The 17,892-nt window shown below is 55.1% G+C and overlaps 2 protein-coding genes across 4 annotated transcripts; one reads left to right on the top strand and one right to left on the bottom strand.

The window, feature by feature from the left end:
• Window positions 1-2,637: 2,637 nt before the first annotated feature.
• KCNJ10 (potassium inwardly rectifying channel subfamily J member 10) lies at window positions 2,638-10,319 on the bottom strand. Of its 2 annotated transcripts, none has more exons than XM_039318548.1 (2): window positions 9,643-10,319; window positions 2,638-5,946 (listed from the first exon to the last, which is right to left on the bottom strand). In XM_039318548.1, the coding sequence occupies exon 2, from the start codon at window positions 5,944-5,946 to the stop codon at window positions 4,810-4,812; it is 1,137 nt and encodes a 378-aa protein (XP_039174482.1). In that variant the 5' UTR covers window positions 9,643-10,319; the 3' UTR covers window positions 2,638-4,809. The 2 variants fall into 2 exon arrangements, with proteins under 2 accessions (XP_039174482.1, XP_039174481.1); XM_039318547.1 differs by lacking the exon at window positions 9,643-10,319 and adding an exon at window positions 7,476-7,906.
• An 887-nt stretch (window positions 10,320-11,206) lies between these two features.
• KCNJ9 (potassium inwardly rectifying channel subfamily J member 9) lies at window positions 11,207-17,063 on the top strand. 2 transcript variants are annotated; one of them, XM_039318575.1, is made up of 3 exons: window positions 11,207-12,009; window positions 14,511-15,468; window positions 15,884-17,063. In XM_039318575.1, the coding sequence occupies exons 1-3, from the start codon at window positions 11,791-11,793 to the stop codon at window positions 16,198-16,200; spliced, it is 1,494 nt and encodes a 497-aa protein (XP_039174509.1). In that variant the 5' UTR covers window positions 11,207-11,790; the 3' UTR covers window positions 16,201-17,063. The 2 variants fall into 2 exon arrangements, with proteins under 2 accessions (XP_039174509.1, XP_039174510.1); XM_039318576.1 differs by lacking the exon at window positions 11,207-12,009 and adding an exon at window positions 12,164-12,287.
• Window positions 17,064-17,892: the final 829 nt, after the last annotated feature.

The following is a 17,892-nucleotide window of genomic DNA, read 5'->3' as shown; positions in this document are numbered from 1 at the left end:
AACGCTTTATGATTTTAGAATTGTAAGCTGTCCAGAGTTGGATGGCTATAGAAATAAAATAAAATAATAAAATATAATAAAATAATAAAATAAAATAAATATAAAATAAAATATAAAATAAAATAAAATAATAAAATAAAATAAAATAATAAAATAAAATAAAATAAAATAAATATAACATGCCTGGGCTTAATTCTGGCATATAAATTTAACAAACAAATAATTCCCAGGGTCCAACTGGAGGGCTCAAGGCCTGCCCAGAACTAAGAAGAAAGCTGCCTCCCCCGCCCCCCCCATGAAGCTTGGTGTTGTTAGTTGCAAAGTCCTGTCCGACCCATCGCAACCCCATGGACAATGTTCCTCCAGGCCTTCCTGTCCTCTACCATCTTCTGGAGTCCATTTAAGCTCATGCCTGCTGCTTCAGTGACTCCCTCCACCCACCTCCTTCTCTGTCGTCCCCTTCTTCTCTTGCCCTCCATCTTTCCCACCATTAGGCTCTTCTCCAGTGAGTCCTTCCTTCTCATTACGTGCCCAAAGTACTTGAGTTTCAACTTCAGGATCTGGCCTTCTAAAGAGCAGTCGGGGTTGATCTCCTCTAGGACTGACCGTTTGATCGCCTTGCAGTCCAGGGGACTTGCAGGAGTCTTCTCCAGCACCAGAGTTCAAAGGCCTCCATTCTTTGGCACTCAGCCTTTCTTATGGTCCAACTTTCACAGCCATACATTGCAACTGGGAAAACCATGGCCTGGACTATACGCACTTTTGTTGGCAGGGTGATGTCTCTGCTTTTCAGCATGCTGTCTAGATTTGCCATAGCTTTCCTCCCCAGGAGCAAGCGTCTTTTAATTTCTTGGCTGCAGTCCCCATCTGTGGTGATCTTGGAGCCCAGGAAGCTTAACTTCTGGGAAAAGCACACAGTTTGCACTGTTTGTACAATTTGAACAGTTTGTGCAACTTCCAGCTTAACAGACAATCTCATTGTACACATGTTGTCCTTTGACAATAAAGGATTTTAACATTTAACATTAACACCTGAAAAACCTGTCCAAACTCACTGGCCCCCTTTTCAAGCTCAGCGTAGCACAGACTGGGGGGGGGGGCAGGGAGGGAGGAGGGAGGCTCTGTGGTTTTCCAGAACAGAGACTGCAGGTGACATCACCACCAGCCAAGCATCTCTTCTCGTTTAACCAAAGCCGACCAGTCAGGCAATCAGAGTCCTCCAAGTGTTGCCATTGGCGGTATTTCAGTCTCGGGGGGGGGGGGGGGAGGGGAGAGGGGGGAGGCAGCCTCACCCAGACCCTGGACCCTGCAAGGTCTTTTCTACAAGGTCCCCCTCCCCCTGCTCCCCCCCGGGCACAGTGGACTCAGTGCTGACCTCCGTGATCCCAGAGAGGTTTCCCGGGACACAACGGGACCCATCCTCCCTGCCTGCCAGCTGTGGACCGAACTCTTTAGCGGTTCTGCCTTGGTGGCCTTCGGTGCTTGTTCGGAGTCGAAACCCGGCGCCGGGGCTGCTTTGCTGGGGACTCGCTGTTTGCTAGACGGTGTGGCTGACCTGCTGGATAAATCTGCCGTTTACTGCAGCTTTATGCTTTGGGGGGGGGCGCCGGGGGGCTTTGCCAGTCCAGAACAGGACACCGCTGGGTAGTGGTGGAAACTGGCCGCGAATGAGGCTGAGGGAGAAATCAAGCGAGGGGGACGAGGAAGTGCCATCCAGGGCCTTGAGCCTCAAGCCTGCCCAACTGGAGGCCCCTGACGGCAAAGAGGACTTCGGAAGCTGCCAGAGCCCTGGGAGGCAGAGCGCGTTGGGGACCGAAGCCCCACGGGACCACCCCTTCAGAAACGCCCCCGTGCCCTGCTTGGAGGCCAACGATAAAGTGATTTAATTACGTCACTATCTATTAAAGCAACGTCTCCAAGACATTTGAAAATCTGACTCTTTAACTTGTTTTTATTTAGTGATTTTGTTCTAAACAGAAGAAAACAGCTCCCTTTCACCCGCCAATAAAATTGGACTTTTAGTGCAAAAAAGTCTTCTTCAGTGGATAAAAACCTTCATATTTATGAAGTACAGTACATAATTACTAGGCACAAAATAAACGTTTTAAAAAACGGGAATCAGATTAACATGCAGTTTCAAACGTCTGTCCTTATTGGTGTGTGTGTGTTTTTTTGTGTGTATGTAACAAATTCCAGAGAATCCTGTTGATTCAGCCACACAAAGCTAAATCTAGGAGAGTCTGGTAGCATAAAGGGCCGGAGAAATGACCACTGGTCAGTGGTTATGGCCAGCTTGGACTCTGACCAGGAATCCTCCTTTCCTTTGCTCCTTCTTTATTTGCTTCCCACACCTCTCAGCAAGTTTCACAACCCCCTCTGGGTGTGTTTGTTTGTGCCTGGCCTGAGACAGGACAGGACACCAACTGGGCTACCTCCCATGGCTGAGCGGCCTGCATCTCCTTCCTCTTTCCGAGAAGCTCAGAGTGACTGTTTTCTTAAAATGCCCAGCTCGCCTTCTGACACAGTGCCACAAATGGCACCCAGGATTTTTCACAAAATGTGTCATTGCACCACCCCAGTTTTTGTATTACATCGATTTTTTTCTTCCTAAGTTCCCTTTTTGTTTTCCTATCTGCATGCGTGAACCCCAAATATCTGAAAGAAACACTGGGAACTTTCCTCTGCTCTGTCTTTCTTCTTCTGCGCAGCATCTTCGTTTCCCCCAAATAAAAATGCTCTTACTTTATTCCAGGCCTGCAGATCTGGTGGGACCAACCTTCCGCCTGTGGGGAAACTGGGAGGACACCCAACCCTGAAATATCCTGGCCTTGGAAGGAAGAGGAAAGAAAGAAGGATTGAGGCAACCTCTTCCTCCTCCCTCTTTCTGTCTCCCAAAACTTTACGGCCGGATCTCCAGTAGATCCAAACGGATTTGAATGGCAAATACTGATCCAGCTGGTCTCTCCAGATCTCCAGGTCTTCCATTCGCCTTGCATTCACCTGGGGGTGCAACAGAAGAAAACAGACCGAACACGACTCTGTGAAATTGAGGGGGAAGGGTAGCAATTCGTTTTGTAGCTTAAACTCATGCGCAAGTCAGGAACGAGGATCTTTAGGCCAAGAAAGCACATCTCAATCTACCTATGAAGTGCTGTTGTTAGGTATGTGTCCAGGCAGGGTGCAAACTTAAAAAAAAGAAAAGAAAGAAAAGAAGGAAGGAAGGAAGGAAGGAAGGAAGGAAGGAAGGAAGGAAGGAAGGAAGGAAGGAAGGAAGGAAGGAAGGAAGGAAGGAAGGAAGGAAATTTGAAGCAGTGGGAGGGAGGGATGAGGACCGCAGGGTAATCTATGATTAACTTCCTTTTTTGGTGCCGACCGCCTTGTGTCTGCTCTTTCACTTGTTTTTGACAAAGTGCAACCTCACTCCTTCACTCTTTTCTTCTTTGCTTTGTGTTTTGAGTAGCAACATATAGATCATTTATATAAATAAACATATATAAATATCACAACAGACATTTACATCCCAAGAGGAAGCTACACTCTCCCTCTCTCTCTTGACGTGCAAAACACCAGTCTGGGCTCTTCTGCTCCCCACAGAAATCGTCCAGGCCAGGCCAGCTCGATTCCTTTCCAGAGCCAGCAGTGTTGACCCACCTCCCCCACAGCCCAGTCAGCCCCCCTGTCCGTGGCTGCTGCAGATCAGCGGTTTCCAGCACCACCTGCTCCTCCAGCTGTGGGAGACCCTCTGGACCCAACAGCTCCCCTGCAAAGGCAGGAGATGAGCTCTTCTTGGGGGTGACCCTGACTGACGTGGGCCTCCACCTGCAAACAGGTGTGTGCCCAAAGCGACTTCTTCTCCCCCGGAGCGGATTTTTTTCTGGCACACTTTGGGGAGCTGGCAGATTCCCCCTTGGCCAGGCACTTTGCAAGCAGGCAGGATTGTTTTAGCTTCAAAGTCCATGAAACATTTTGTGCCTCAGTTTTCCTTCTGCATTTGCTGAAATATTTATCCTACCTTTTGAAAGAAAATACTTGGATTGAGTTTGGCTGGATGAAAGTGACAAGGATGAAGCTTTATGTTAGCTTGAGGAAAAGGCACCGCCAGCCAATTTTTAACTAGCATGGAATCAAGTGGGTTTCCCCAGCTGACAGTGCCCTTCTTCGTCTTCCCAGTTTTATTTTTCTTTTCTGCTACTCTTTGTCTTGCTAGTAGGGAGGGCCCACTTGCTCTGGGTTGCTGCCTCTCCTTCATTCTCCTTCCTGGGCTTAAAAAGTGCAGCATTTTGATGGTTTACAGTAATAACAGAAAAACTGCAGCTGTGTGTGTGTGTGTGTGCACGCACGCACAGAGGCCAGGACCCTTAGAGTCCCTCCTCAAGGCTCCAGCCACCTGCGACTTGGGGATCCCAAGCTTTTGGAGGTCCATAACTGGGATCCCATGACCCAACGTGGCCGGAGCAGAGCTGTGTCCACAGAAGCCTCACTCCCAGGGCGCTTCAGCCACAGCCACTTTCGGGCCTGCCTGCCTCACTGGTGGTGCATTCAGCTGCTCTGGTGAGCCCGGCCTCAGCCACTCCGCCTGTTTTTAGAAAAGGGGAAAATAGAAGCACAGAGGAGGAGGAAGAGTTCCTTTTGTTGGGGGCTCTTCTGTGGAGAATAAAAGCAAGGCTGCCTTCTGTTTTGGGGAGCCTCTCCCCCCTCTGCAACCGATGAGGCTGGCAGGAGAGTAGGGGCCACCACAGCCGGGGAGGAGGGAGGGAGGCTGCAAGGGACGCCTAGAAGCTACGGAAGACCAGTTGCCCCCAGGAGGGCTCAGACGTTGCTGATCCGCACACTCAGCGGGGTGCTTTCCCGCTCGGCTCTCTCCCGGAACGATTCCTCCAGCTTCAGCTTCTCAGGGTCGCCAAACCGCGTGGTTTCGTGGAGGCAGCACGGAGGGGCCACCTTGATCACTTGCTCGAACAGGCTGAAGTCGGCCACGTACTTCCCGCTGGCTGAGAGAGAGATGACCGGGGTAAACTCGTAGCCCCACAGGATCTCCTCCGGGAGGTAAGAGGTGCGGACCTGGCAGGTGGCGCTGGTGGACTCCACGGTGCCGCTGAGGATCACCACCAGCTCGAAGTCGCCCTCCCCCGTGCGCAGGGCCAGGTCCCGGAAGGGGCTGCACTCGTTCACCACGTGGTAGAAGGTGAGGGGCAAGATGAGGAAGGGGCTGTCGGAAGACGTGTCTATTTGGAAATTCACATTGACCTGGTTCAGCCGGACGTTCTCACCTTCCTTGGTGAGGTAGGTCTGAAGGAGTTTCCCCGTGACCTGGCAGCCGATCAAGAGGCTCTTCCGCATGTTGGCTACCCGGATCATCAGGCAGGTTTTGCCGTCGTGCTGAGCCACCACGGCGTTCTGGCTGAACTTGATGGTCTCAGCCCTCTTTTTGGGCCGAGCGATCTTGGCTAGGAAGGTGCCGGTGATGAAGATCTCCATGATGGTGGTGAGGACCAGCTGGCTGATGAGCAGGACGATAGCCAGAGGGCACTCCTCGCTGATGTAGCGGAAGCCATAGCCGATGGTGGTCTGGGACTCCAGGGAGAAAAGGAAGGCCCCGGTCAGCGTGTGGACCTGCATGACGCACGGCGTGTGGTTGGCTGGAGGGCCGAACTCCAGCAGGTCCCCGTGCAGCAGGGCCACCAGGTACCAGACGACCCCGAAGAGGAACCAGGTGCCGGCAAAAGAGGCCGAGAAGAGGACCAGCTTATAGCGCCACTGCATGTCGATGAAGGTCGTCCAGAGGTCCTTCAGGTACAGGAAGCGCTTGTCCGCGATGTGCTCCATGCGCACGTTACTTCGCCCGTCCTTGGTCATGACCCGCCTCTTCCGCAGCACTGGGCCAATCAGGGGGTGGCTGTCGGTTTGGGTGGTCTGGCTGTAGTACACCTTGGTGGCTGAGGTCATCTGCGCAGAGGAGAGAGCAAGAGGGAAAGAGGGGCAGGTAAGGAGGGCTCATGCCAGAGGGATGTGGGGGGCGGGCGGGAAATCACACATGTATTGAGGATGAACCACAAAAGAGCAGTAAATCCCCACAACATCTGTCCGGGGGGGGGGAGCATGAAATGGCACTCCTTGCCAACCCACTATTCTTCTACAGTTCTACAGTCTTCTGACTTTTCTTGAGGGGCTCTTGACCCCCTCTACAGCCCCCATTGTTCACAGTCTAATGGATTCCTAGCACTTTGACTGTATTGATATCCACCCCTCCTCCTTCCTTCCCTGCGTGTGGAGCCCAATGAATTGTGGGGAAAAAACAAAGAGGCTGAGTCTCCCCCTCCCTCCCCCCCCCTCACACACACAGAGTATGATGCCCATTGAATGATTGTCCATTCTTCAAGCTCCGCCCCCTTTAATCCTGTTCCCAGCAAAAAGAAAACATCCTTCTGGTTGCTTGAAAGAGCCTTTTAACAATCAGTGAATGAACCACCATCCTGGGGACCCCTCACCCCTGCCCCACCATATTTGTGGGAGGAAAGTGGCCCCCTGCATGGACCCCCATGTGCCTCTGCCCTTCCTGGAGCCACAGCCCAGAGACCCCCTGCTCTTTGGCCAGAGCAAACTCCCCATCTTCCCAGACAGACTCGGGGGGCATCTGAGCCTTTACGGAGGGTGCTGTTTGCCAGATGCCATGAAGCTGCACCTGTTGAAATGCTGCTTTTCTTTTCTGCCCAAAACAGCGCCTTCTCACTCTCACCTCCCCCCGCCAATCTGGCCCCCACACGGCCCAAAGCGGTCCCTCGAAAGGCCCCATAAGTGGCTGCTGTTAACATCTTGGAGGCATTAAACATTAACTCGGTGTGCTTCGGCCTGCATTCATTAGGCAGGGAACGAGGCGGCCACAGTATGTAAAAGTTTACAGCCTGTTTTACAAGAGGAACATAATATATAACTATTTTTCCTCTAGAAAACCTGGCCGGGGCTTAATCTCCCGAAGATTGCCTTCTGCCTGGGATCCTGGCTGCCTCAGAGCTGGACTGCAAAATAAATGGCCTCATGCTGTCTTCCGAGCACCCGGGATTTTCAGAGAGACGGATTCGGAAGGGGAGCGAAGGGAGAATGCCAGGCCTCTCATCAGCCAGCCTAAAGCTCTCTGCTGAACCAGGGAGGGGTTCGGGGGGGGGGGCTTACGCCTCTTTCTTAAGGCTTCAGGCGGTTCCCTCCCCCTCCCCAATCTGGCGGTATCTGAGGAAGCCAACCAGCCACCCCTTCTGAAAGTGGCACCCAATGATGCCTTCCAGAGGCCGGGAACCAACACAGCAGCTCCTTCCTCGCCTTCAGCAAATGTGGTTAAACTGTAAGCAGAGGTTGCTTTAAAAGCTGGCGCTGCGCGCACGTTTCTCCCTCCAGGGCAGCTGGGTGGCACTCAGAACAAGCATCAGCTTGTTAAAACTTGTGTTGGGCTTCGAGGGGTCTGGCTGGGGCAGGGAACCCACCAAAGTGGGGCAAGGCCAGCCGGCGTCCCTCCGCCTCTCAGTCAAGGCTGGGCTGGACAGCGTTCTGGAGGTGACTTCCATCCAAACGGCTCGCCCTTCGCGTCCCAGCTACTCTTGCGGCCATGCTGGCCCTGTGGAACTTTGGCAGCCTGCGATAACCATTCCCATCATGCTCAGCAGCATGGCTGGCAGGTCAAGAATCAGGGAAACACAGGAAACACAGGGAAGGGTTTTGTAGTCCTGCTCCTCCTCTCCGCAAAGGAGCCCTGCTGCCCTCCCTCTGGCCAGTCGACCCCCTTTCTCCAGCCCTCAGTGCTCTCTCCTGGGATACGGCTAGCCGCATCCGTCCCTTCCATTGGCTCGGACCCATTGCAAGGCCCAGGAGGGGAGGGCAACGTGGGCCGAGGCTCCCCACTGGACCTCTGCAGATATTGGAAACCGCCAAGCTCAGTTGCCCGGATCCGGCCAGGCTTGTGGGGAGGGGGAGGAGATGGGGGGGGAGTAAAAGCATTTGACTGTTTGGTAAGAAGAGCAGGCAGGACAGAAGCCCCATTGTCTGCCCCCCAGGAAAAGGCCTGAATGGAGCTTGCAAGAGACAAAAAGCGCTTTGAGAAGCCAGCTCTTTAGTATGCGAGGGGGAGCTGCGGTCTTCTCTCCTTGCCTCCCCTTCCCTCCTCTCCTGGACACCCCAGTGGGCATGAGTCCTGCCACTGGAGCTCCTCCGGCCGTGTTCATGGCACCCCCCCCCCGGGATTCACCTGTTCTGACTCCCAGCTCACTGCCAGCACAGGGGGCCCAGCAGGGCCCTTGCCTCCTGCGCCTCTCTGCTTGCCAAGCATGAGGGGGGGGGCTTGGATTGCCCCCTGCAGGAGGGCCAGGAAGAGCCAAGCTTGCCACGTCGCTCAGAGTCTGTTGGGCACTTCCGCTGCTCTCTTAGAGTTGGGGGCTTCTGGGCTGTGGCCGGCCCCTCCACCTCTCAGGGAAGCCAGGCACGCTTGCCTTGCTTGACCAAATCAGGCGGCCATTTACACAATGCTTCACGCTGTTCAAATGATCTCAGCTTCCCTAAAGTCAGGCAGGAAATCCGCAAAAACAAAACAAAACAAAACAAAAAAACCCTAAACCCCCAATAGGTTGGCCTCATTTTAGTAGGAAAGAGAGCACTCCCCCAAATTTACACTCAGATATACAAAATACAAATACTCCTGGCCTTGGCATCCCTGCTCTGTCCACCACAACCTTTGCCCTGGCAAGGCCAAACGAAATAATTAAATTAGCTGCCTTGAGGCTACAAAATTTATCCAGGGAAAACGACGTGGCCTCAGGACTTGGCCTCAGCCCGGAATGCTGGCAGAGAAAGAGGGAGAAACTTCAGGAAAGGGAGAGAGACCCTTTCTGGGAAGGTGAGGAGACACTTAAGAAAGACCAGCAGGGCCAGCAAGAGAGCGTCTGAATGTGGCCCACCTGGAGGGCTTCTGGCTGGGAAGGGCCACGGCATCACTTAGGGAGGATTTTTGTGAAGTGGAAGTTGGAATCAGACTTGCTCCTCTTTCTCCCTCCACCCACCCTATTTTCTTCAGAGGACCCCCGTCCCCCTTTGGAAGGAGTGCCACAGCCCACCCACCTTTCAGAAAGGGTCAGGAGGTTTTCGGTCTCCTATTTTGGGGAAAGCCCAGCAGCGGGGGAGGGGGCACGCCTCTCCCCATCTAACTCCAGACAGAGACCTCAGGGCGGTGAGATTCCCTGCAAAGATTTTGGATTTCCCACGCGGAACATCCCACATCCATGCATGTTCTCTGTTCTCGGCCGAGTCCATGCAGCCGTCTCCCTCAGGGAGAGGGCTCTGAGACCCTGGGAGGGGTGACCTTGCCAAAAGAAGAAGGGAAGGGAGCGCCGTTTGTCCCCCAAGAAGGACCCGGGCAGGCAGAGCTTGCTACGACTGTCTAAAACAGAGACGGCTGAATTCTGTGCTTTTGTGTGGGTTGCATCCACCCCCATCACCTGCTGAAACTCCAGAAGGGGCTACTTAGAGAACCCCCTCCTCCTCCTCTCGTCTCCAGCCCCACTCCGTCGGAAATGCCAGCAAGAGGGGGCCCGACCCGGGAGAGGGGGACCTTTTGAACCCTCCCATGTCCGCCTGCCCACGTCCAAGGCTGGACCGCCTTACCTTGAGCTGGGGGAAGGCTTGGACTGCAAGCTGGGGGACCCTCACCTCGAGAGGACCTCCTCTCAGCACCCGCCTGATTGGGTTCTCCAAGCGGCCGGTGGGTGAGTCCTTCTCCGCGCAGGGCTGGGGGCGCAGAGGCTGTGGGGCAGAGAGAGGTGAGGCGCTTCCAGCATCAAATCAGCGTCGCCCGGCTCTGCAAGGCTGAGCCTCCCCCATGGATGTTATGCCTCCTTTCCCCCTCTCGGCCTGACAAAAGTTTGTTCAACTTCAAGTGAATGAAAGGATTATTTTTTTAAAGGAGGGGGCAGCCGAGGGAGGCGACTGACGTCCTCAGCCGGCCTATCAGATGAGAGCCTCGCCAGAAATTGTGGAGAATGGAGAAGCAGGAGGAGCAGGAAAAGTGGAGAGTGCGACAGAAAGGAAAGAGGGACAGAAAAAGAAAGAAGGGAGAGAGGACTTGGCCATGGACTGGAGGGGAGGGGAGGAGGGGCCCCCACTGGAAAAGCCAGGGGGTTAAAGTTTTAGTAGGAAGTTAATGAGGTGGAAATCAAGGCTCTCCATCCAGGCTAAGGGTCACAAGGCGAGGCGGGCAGTGGCGGTCGGTGCGGTGGAGGAGAGCCAGAGAGAGCAATAGGCTTTAAAAGCCACTTCCCCTCTGCTTGCAGGGGGCCGTTCATCTCTGTCCAGGCGCCTTTGCTGGCGATGACACAGAGGAGACAGCTGCCCCACAGGATGGGCATATAGCTGGGGAGGGGGGGGCTGGGACTTCTGCGCACTTTGGGTCAATTCAGGCAGAGCTCTGCCTGCTTCTCCTCCGTGCTGTGCCCCCCACCCCCAGTGGAGAGAGAAGCTGAACGTGCCTGGGAGTGCCCTCCCTCCCTGCATGCAGCCCCTGCCCCACAGGGGGCCTCCCCCCACTGCTCCCCACAAGCCAGAGTGAGCAGGAGCATGAGAGAAGGCCCCCTATCAGTGACTTCAAGTCCACAGGAAGGAGCTCATCTGGGCGGGAGTAGAGCGCCCATGTTCAGGGGGCTCCAAAGTCCTCGTTGCCTGGTCTGGAGCAGAGGGACCCCCAGGGGCCACTGCCCTGACCGGAGGCTGCAGAGCATCTGGGAGCCCTTCCAGGCCCTCAGCAGGTCCCTGCGCCTCTGCCTGTCAAGAAAGATCTGACCCAGTTGGGTGGGGAAGCGGTTGGGGTGTTCTTGATGTGTTTCTCATGTGATATATTTGCTGTTATCCTTGATATCCTATGCCGGCTTCTTTCACGGGTTCCGCCCATCATGGAACTGGCAGCTAAGCAATTGGATCGGTATATATATCCCCTGCGTGAGAAGAGCAGCTGGCCTCATCCTTCTCATTCACTCCCTTCCTTGCTCTGCACAGCACCAGAGACCCTTTGGGTGTCTGGGGAGAATCGGGACCCTTTTCTGCCTTTGCCGTAGGGAACATTTTAAGCAAAGGTAGCACAGGACGCAGCCATCACACTGGACCCCCGTGCCTGATCACCTTTGTGGACAGGAACCAAATACTTCCAGTGAAAAATAGACTCTCCTTTAAATCAGGTGTCTTGGAAGCAAAAGGAGGGGAAGCGCCAGTCCTTTTTCCTGAATGCAAGCCCTCAGCGCTCTCCTACTCAAGCCTTAACCCGATCCAACTCCACGACCTTCTTTCAGGATCAGCCCAGGCTGACTAGGAGCTGTAGGGCAGCACTGAGTTGGTGTCCCTGAGCAAGGACCCTTAAGGGCCACAGTTTGGGCAATGGGCCCTTGAAGTGCTCAGCCTCCCTTTGGGAGATGCCAATCACTGCTTTGGTCAAAAGTTGGCATTGCTTTCATCACAGGTCGACCCTCCTTCTTTGCTTTGTGAGGGTCCTGCAAGGAAGACCCTCCCCCCTCCCCCCCAGATCTCCCACCCGGACAGGGTGTGGGCGAGGGAAGGCTGCAGTCAGGAAAGCCCCATGGCCCAGGGGCCGAGGAACATCACCTTCCAAGGCAAGGGGAACCTCTGGAGCTCAGTATCTAGTCTCAGCTCCCCAGATCAATAAAATAAAATAAAATAAAAAATCCTGGAAGGCGAATCAGCTGCCTTTCTGCCTCTTTTAAGAGATGCCTCTTTCTCTTCGTTGTCTTGCATCGCTGGCAGGAGGCTATGCCAGCTGGTGATTATGTCAGCTGCAGTCCACCAGCCCCGCGGGGACCTCGCTTGGGAAGCATGGGTCTGGAGCTTTACTTGAGACCATCAATTGCCAGCAAGGACCCTGCTCCCCTCCATTGCCTGCTGGTCGAGGCACCGCAGGTTTTCACGTGCATCCCCGTGCAGTTTCAGCATCCCAGCCGGAGGACGTCCAGAGCAGTTGCCTTGGTGACGGTAGGGAAGAAAGGGCGCCTGGGAAGGGGGTAGATGACACACATCGGGAGGGAGGGAGAGGAAGGGAGATCTGGCTCGGAGCTGAGCTAAATTTAGGAGGAAGCCAAGGAGGAGGAGGAGGAGGAGGAGGAGGAGGAGGAGGAAGCGGGCCCGGGCGTCTGGGTCTGGGCTTCGCCCCCGGCCAGGGATGTCCTGCGGGCGGCGGACGAGATGAGTGTGCGAGGCGGGGCCGCTGCAATCGCCCAGTCCGGAGCGCGGAGCCGTTTCAGCACCAGCAGGTGAGGACAGCTCCGGCCCGTTGCTGGCCTGATGGGGGAGGGGGGAGGGGGGAGGGGGAGGGGGAGGCTGGGGTCCCTGGCAGAGAGGCGGCTCTGCCCGAACGGGGGGGGGGGTTGCATGTCGGTCCTTCCTGTTCCGGGGGCTTCTGAGGTCCCCCAATTCGATGGAGCCTTCTTTTCAGGAATCAGGGACAGCTGAGGTCTGGCGCCTTCTGGTGTGTCCTTCATTGGAATAGCAATCCTGTTGGATAGGCCGTCTTTGGTGAAATTTGGGGGAGGGAGTAGGATTTGAATATAGGTGTGCTCCCCCTAAAACGTGGGTTGGGCTCGCAAAACAGCCTTGTGGAGTAGGAACAGGAGAAGCAAAGGTTGTGCTTGAGAAAAACCTGCAGTTCTATGAACTTTACCAGGCTTTCTTTTCCATGTGGATGTCAACATGGTTATCACTATTCATCTGATTTCCTAGTAAGAACATCCTTAGGCTAAATAAATGATATTTCACCCAAACTCAGGAGACACCTCCGGAGCCAGAGCGATTTGGAGCCTGCCAGGCCTGACGTGCGCATGGGACTATGCCTGCAGCCTCAGCTCAGCACGGGGCTCATTTTGTGGGCCCCTGGCACAAGGGTTGAGTGTGTGGGACCCCCGATGGCCAGCAGGACCCCACCCAGGCCCTGTGTCCCCCAGGGGGAGAACAAGGTGCCTCAGCTAACCACTGACACACGATGGAGTGGATGGGACCAGTAGGGCCGGAAGATCAGTGGGCTTGAGGTTGGGGACCCCTGAAGAGCAGCCATCCTCCCCCCACCCAAAAGCACATTTCTGTTTCCTTTCTCTGATAGAACATGTGACATGGAGGCTGAGTAGGGAGGCCTGACACTCAACAAGTTCACATCTGCAGCTGCCAACTCAGTCCCTGCCCTGGAGGAGAAGGGGAGATAAATAGGGCTTCATGAATACCCCTCCCCCACCAGCCCAGGAAAAATGGAAATGGACCTTGCTAGGGCAGAGAACAGGCCCTTGTTCCCACAGCAGTTCCCAAGCAGATTCTCTTTTACGGTCCCTGAAGAGGAGGAGAAGCTGAAAACATTTCCCAGGCTCTCACCCCTCCTTCAGACAGACTCCAGCCCTGGAGTTCCTCTCGACCCCATCAAAGCAGGAGTGGCCTCACTCTCCTCCGTGGGTTTGCCCAATTCCCACGTTTACGAAACCAGCAATTTTTCCTGCACAAGAAGCTTGTCTAAAAGCAGGCGCTGATCCTCCCATCCAGAATCTGTGACCGGGCAGAGTCTCTAGATAACCCGAGTTCAAGGAGGAGAGACAAAATCTCTCTTCCTGCCACCCACCCACCCACCCACCCAGTTCTCTCTTTTCTCTCCCCCTGAATCTCCCAAGCTGGCTCAAGGGTCACTCGCCTCCCAAGGAAACAGCCTGGAGAATATTTACAGAGGAGAACCTTTGCTCATTTTAATGGCACAACATCGATCAGTTTCACAGTGTGGGCACTGCTCAAAAATAGCCCGCCTGCTAATTGGAGAAGGCCATCTGGGTATTTTCTTGGCTGCTGGAGGTGCCCTCCGCCTTCCCTTCTCCTGCTTGCCTTGCGGGAAGTGTGGTGGCAAGGGACGGCTCTGCAGCAGAGCAGAGTAGCCTAGCTCCTGGAGAACAACAGACCGAGCAAACATTTTAAGCCTCCTCCCCCCCCCCAGACCCTTAGTCTCTGGCAGGATTTGCTCTTTGCTCTGCCTCTGCTCTGGACTCCCAAACCATTCACAGATTTTGAAATCCTCAGCAAAGATGGACAACACGAAGGGACTGTGTGCACGCAAAGGGTGGAGTCTGCCTGTGTGCCCTGTTTGCTTGCAATTGTGCGAAGCCAACACTTAAATGGTCAGCTGACGAGTCAATGTTTTGCACAGACCGAGAGAGTGTGTGTCCAAGGGCAAAGTTCAGCCTGCGGAGCATCCGCAGACGCCCAGGAGCCTCCTGGGAACATGGTCCAATATTCAAGCTCTGCTTCCCAGGTGGGTGCCCACAAAGAGCGCTCACCACCCTTCTTTTCACACACCCCAACCAGCCCAACTGTGGGCTTTAAGACATCCGCTCTCCAAAGCAGCCTAGTAACACTCAGTTTTGCCCCGGAGAGATTCTTTCTCTGCACCATCTGTGGCTTTCCCCATGCTGTCCTCCTCACGCTGTGCTCTGGCCTGGGTTTCCTTGCAGATCTGGAGGCCGCCTAGTGCTACGATGGCCAAAGACAACTCGGCTTTCTCTGCTTTGCCCAAGACCCCCATCTCTGAGGGCAAAGCACCCCTTTCCTCACAGCCGGCTAAGTCGGCGGCCTTGCGGCGCCTGGGCGAGGGCCCTGAGAAGGCCGAGAAGAAGCGTGGGCGCCAACGCTACGTGGAGAAGGATGGCAAGTGCAACGTCCAGCATGGGAACGTGCGAGAGACCTACCGCTATCTTACTGACATCTTCACCACGCTGGTGGACCTGAAGTGGCGCTTCAGCCTGCTGGTCTTCATCCTGGCCTACGCGGTCACCTGGCTCTTCTTCGGCCTCATTTGGTGGTTCATTGCCTACTGCCGAGGCGACCTGGACCACCTGGGGGACGACGCCTGGACCCCTTGTGTCAACAACCTCAATGGCTTCGTCTCGGCCTTTCTCTTCTCCATCGAGACCGAGACCACCATTGGCTACGGGCACCGGGTCATCACCGACAAGTGCCCCGAGGGCATCGTGCTGCTCCTCCTCCAGGCCATCCTGGGCTCCATGGTGAACGCCTTCATGGTGGGCTGCATGTTCGTCAAGATCTCCCAGCCCAACAAGCGGGCAGAGACGCTGGTGTTTTCCTCCCATGCCGTCATCTCGCTGCGGGATGACCACCTCTGCCTCATGTTCCGGGTGGGGGACCTGCGCAACTCCCACATCGTGGAGGCCTCGATCCGGGCCAAGCTGATCAAGTCCAAGCAAACGCAAGAAGGGGAGTTCATCCCCCTCAACCAGACGGACCTCAGTGTGGGCTTCGAGACGGGTGACGACCGCCTCTTCCTGGTCTCCCCGCTGATCATCAGCCATGAGATCAACGAGCACAGCCCCTTCTGGGAGGTGTCCAAGGAGCAGCTGCGGAAGGATGAGTTTGAAGTCGTGGTCATCCTGGAAGGAATGGTGGAGGCCACAGGTAGGTGGGCAGGGGCTGCGGGATCTCTGGGCTCCCTGATGGGGATGCTGCCAAAAGAGGGGTGCCCTTCCCTGAGGCTGGAGGGGGAGGGAGGAGAGCTGGCCATGAAAAGCAACTTCAGCTCAGGTGTATCCCCATTTTCAAGTGAAGGGTTTTTGGCTTGGTTTCTTCCCCCCCCCCCCGCCAGTCCTAGCCAGGTGCCTGGGGTGGCCTGTGGCATTCATACCCTCCATTAAGAAGGCTTTGGGAAGAGCTCCCAGCCTCGGATGGGTGTGAGAAGGGTCCATCCCACTGGGTTCAGGAGAGCAAAATTAGGATTGTATAGGTGCATTAGAAATTAATAGATAACTGGTAGCTCATGGAAGAGGCTGACGCCATCCTACCCAGCGTCCCAGCATCCACAATTCCCTTGCAGGGATGACGTGCCAAGCGCGGAGCTCCTACCTGGTGGACGAGGTCCTGTGGGGACATCGCTTCATGTCGGTCCTCACCTTGGAGGATGGATTTTACGAGGTGGATTACAACAGCTTCCACCAGACCTTCGAGGTGCCCACCCCCAGCTGCAGTGCCCGGGAGATGGCGGAGGCCGCAGCTCGCATGGACGCCCACCTGTACTGGTCCATCCCCAGCCGGCTGGATGAGAAGGTGGAGGAGGGGACAGAGAAGGGGGACGCGGGGGACAAAGAGAGGAACGGGAACCTCACCAGCACCGAGAGCGAGTCCAAGGTCTAACAGGCCTCCGGACGGACAGAGCAAGCCAGGAGGCCTGGGTGGTGGCACAAGGCGGCCAGAGGGGGCAGGGGAGCCATCTGGGCAAGCAAAGGTGCCCTCTGGCTGGTTTGGACCTTGGGGTTATCAGCACAGACTGCAAAAGAGAGACTCAACCGGGCAGCTGTTCTTGAAAGTGCCCGTGTGCAGGGAAGGCAGCAACTGGAGCCATGAGGAGGCAACGTGGAACTGGAAACCATATTCAGTGGGGGTCCAGACCCACTGCTAGGAAAGACGAGGCCCTTGGGACGGCAGTGGGGCCCCAAAGATGTGCCCCTGTGGCTTTCTCAGCAGTGAGACCGAGGGGGCTTTGGCCTTTCCTGATTCCTAGGCTTCCCAGCTGAGCCCCGAGTGCAGGTGGTCTCCCCTGCAAGTCCTAGCCGGACCTGACCCTACTTAGCTTCCAGAGCTCAGATGGGTGAAGAGACTCTCAGTGTGACAAACGAGCAGCCTGGGGCACCTGGGGGATGACGAGGGAAGGTGTGACGAGGTGGCTGTATGAACAAGGAGGCGGTGAAGACCACCAGTGAGGACCATGAATAATCTGGCTGCTCTCCTTGCCCCACACACCTGCTCAGCTTCCCCCCCCCCTCCTGAGCAGACTATGTTGTTTCAAAGCAGGCACATTTTTGCACAAGGCAACTTTTTTTATAAAAACACTGCAGAGTTCGTTTTGGGCATGCCAAAGACCCCGGAGACCCCCAGAGGGGATGTAGGGAGAGATGTGACCCCAGCGCAAAGCCGCTTCGATTAGCAAATTTCTCCGCCCAGCAGACCCGGCATGGCTGTTTCTCCCACAGGACAAGAAAAGGGGGGGGGGTAGCTTGATCTATGATATGGACTATATCGACATTCCATATTTTGAAATAAATCTTACCAGATGAGTTGTGTAATCAAGGAATTGTGTGTCTGCATATATTTGCATATGAAACTCGAAAGCCCAAATAGGGTCACCCAGAAAGTTTACGCTTTAGAGCGCAGAAAACACACAAGAACGGCGTATCAAACGTTTGTGGGCTCCTGTTGTACCTTGAAGCCTCAGGGGAGCCGATGGCACCCGGAATGGATTTTACTTTCAAATTATTACCATCCCACTCAGGATTCTTCAGATCCTGAAGACCTTAAAGGGGTCTTTATCCCTTTTCCCCTCCAGGAGCCCAAAGCAGCGGAGATGACTTCTCTTCCTCACCTCTTTCCTCACAACAAGACCCTGTGGCAGATTGGGGGGAGAGGGAGAAATGCCTCCCCAGCCCATGGAATGAACGGGGCTTGTCTCTTTTCCTCCCACAGCATTTTATGCTCAGAACTAATGGGGGGGGGGGTTGAGAAGCCTTCACAACTGTTTTGCTGCCCTGCAGCGCCCCCTCTTACTCCTGGCCAGGGAAGGGTAGTGCAGCTCCTCCCAGGGACCGCCAGAGCAAGAGAGATCAGGCCAGACAGCCATGATGGGACCAAAGTTTGGGGCTGCCCCCCCCCTGGCCCCCAAAGTCCTTGCAAGGCGATTCTAGGCCTGGAGGGTCCAAACAACTCCCTCATGCTAAGGCAGCCCAGAGTCCACCTCCTTGGGGAAACAACGCTGCCCCTTCAGATACTGTTCGGCAGTTTTTCTCCCAGCGCCCTCTTATGCCCAGGAACTGCAACTTCCATAGTTCCCAG

Source organism: Crotalus tigris, unplaced genomic scaffold (assembly GCF_016545835.1).
Source record: "Crotalus tigris isolate CLP2741 ecotype Arizona unplaced genomic scaffold, ASM1654583v1 scf7180000021444.432893, whole genome shotgun sequence".
NCBI classification, from domain to species: domain Eukaryota; kingdom Metazoa; phylum Chordata; class Lepidosauria; order Squamata; family Viperidae; genus Crotalus; species Crotalus tigris.
This window is presented reverse-complemented; position numbering and strand designations above follow the sequence as displayed.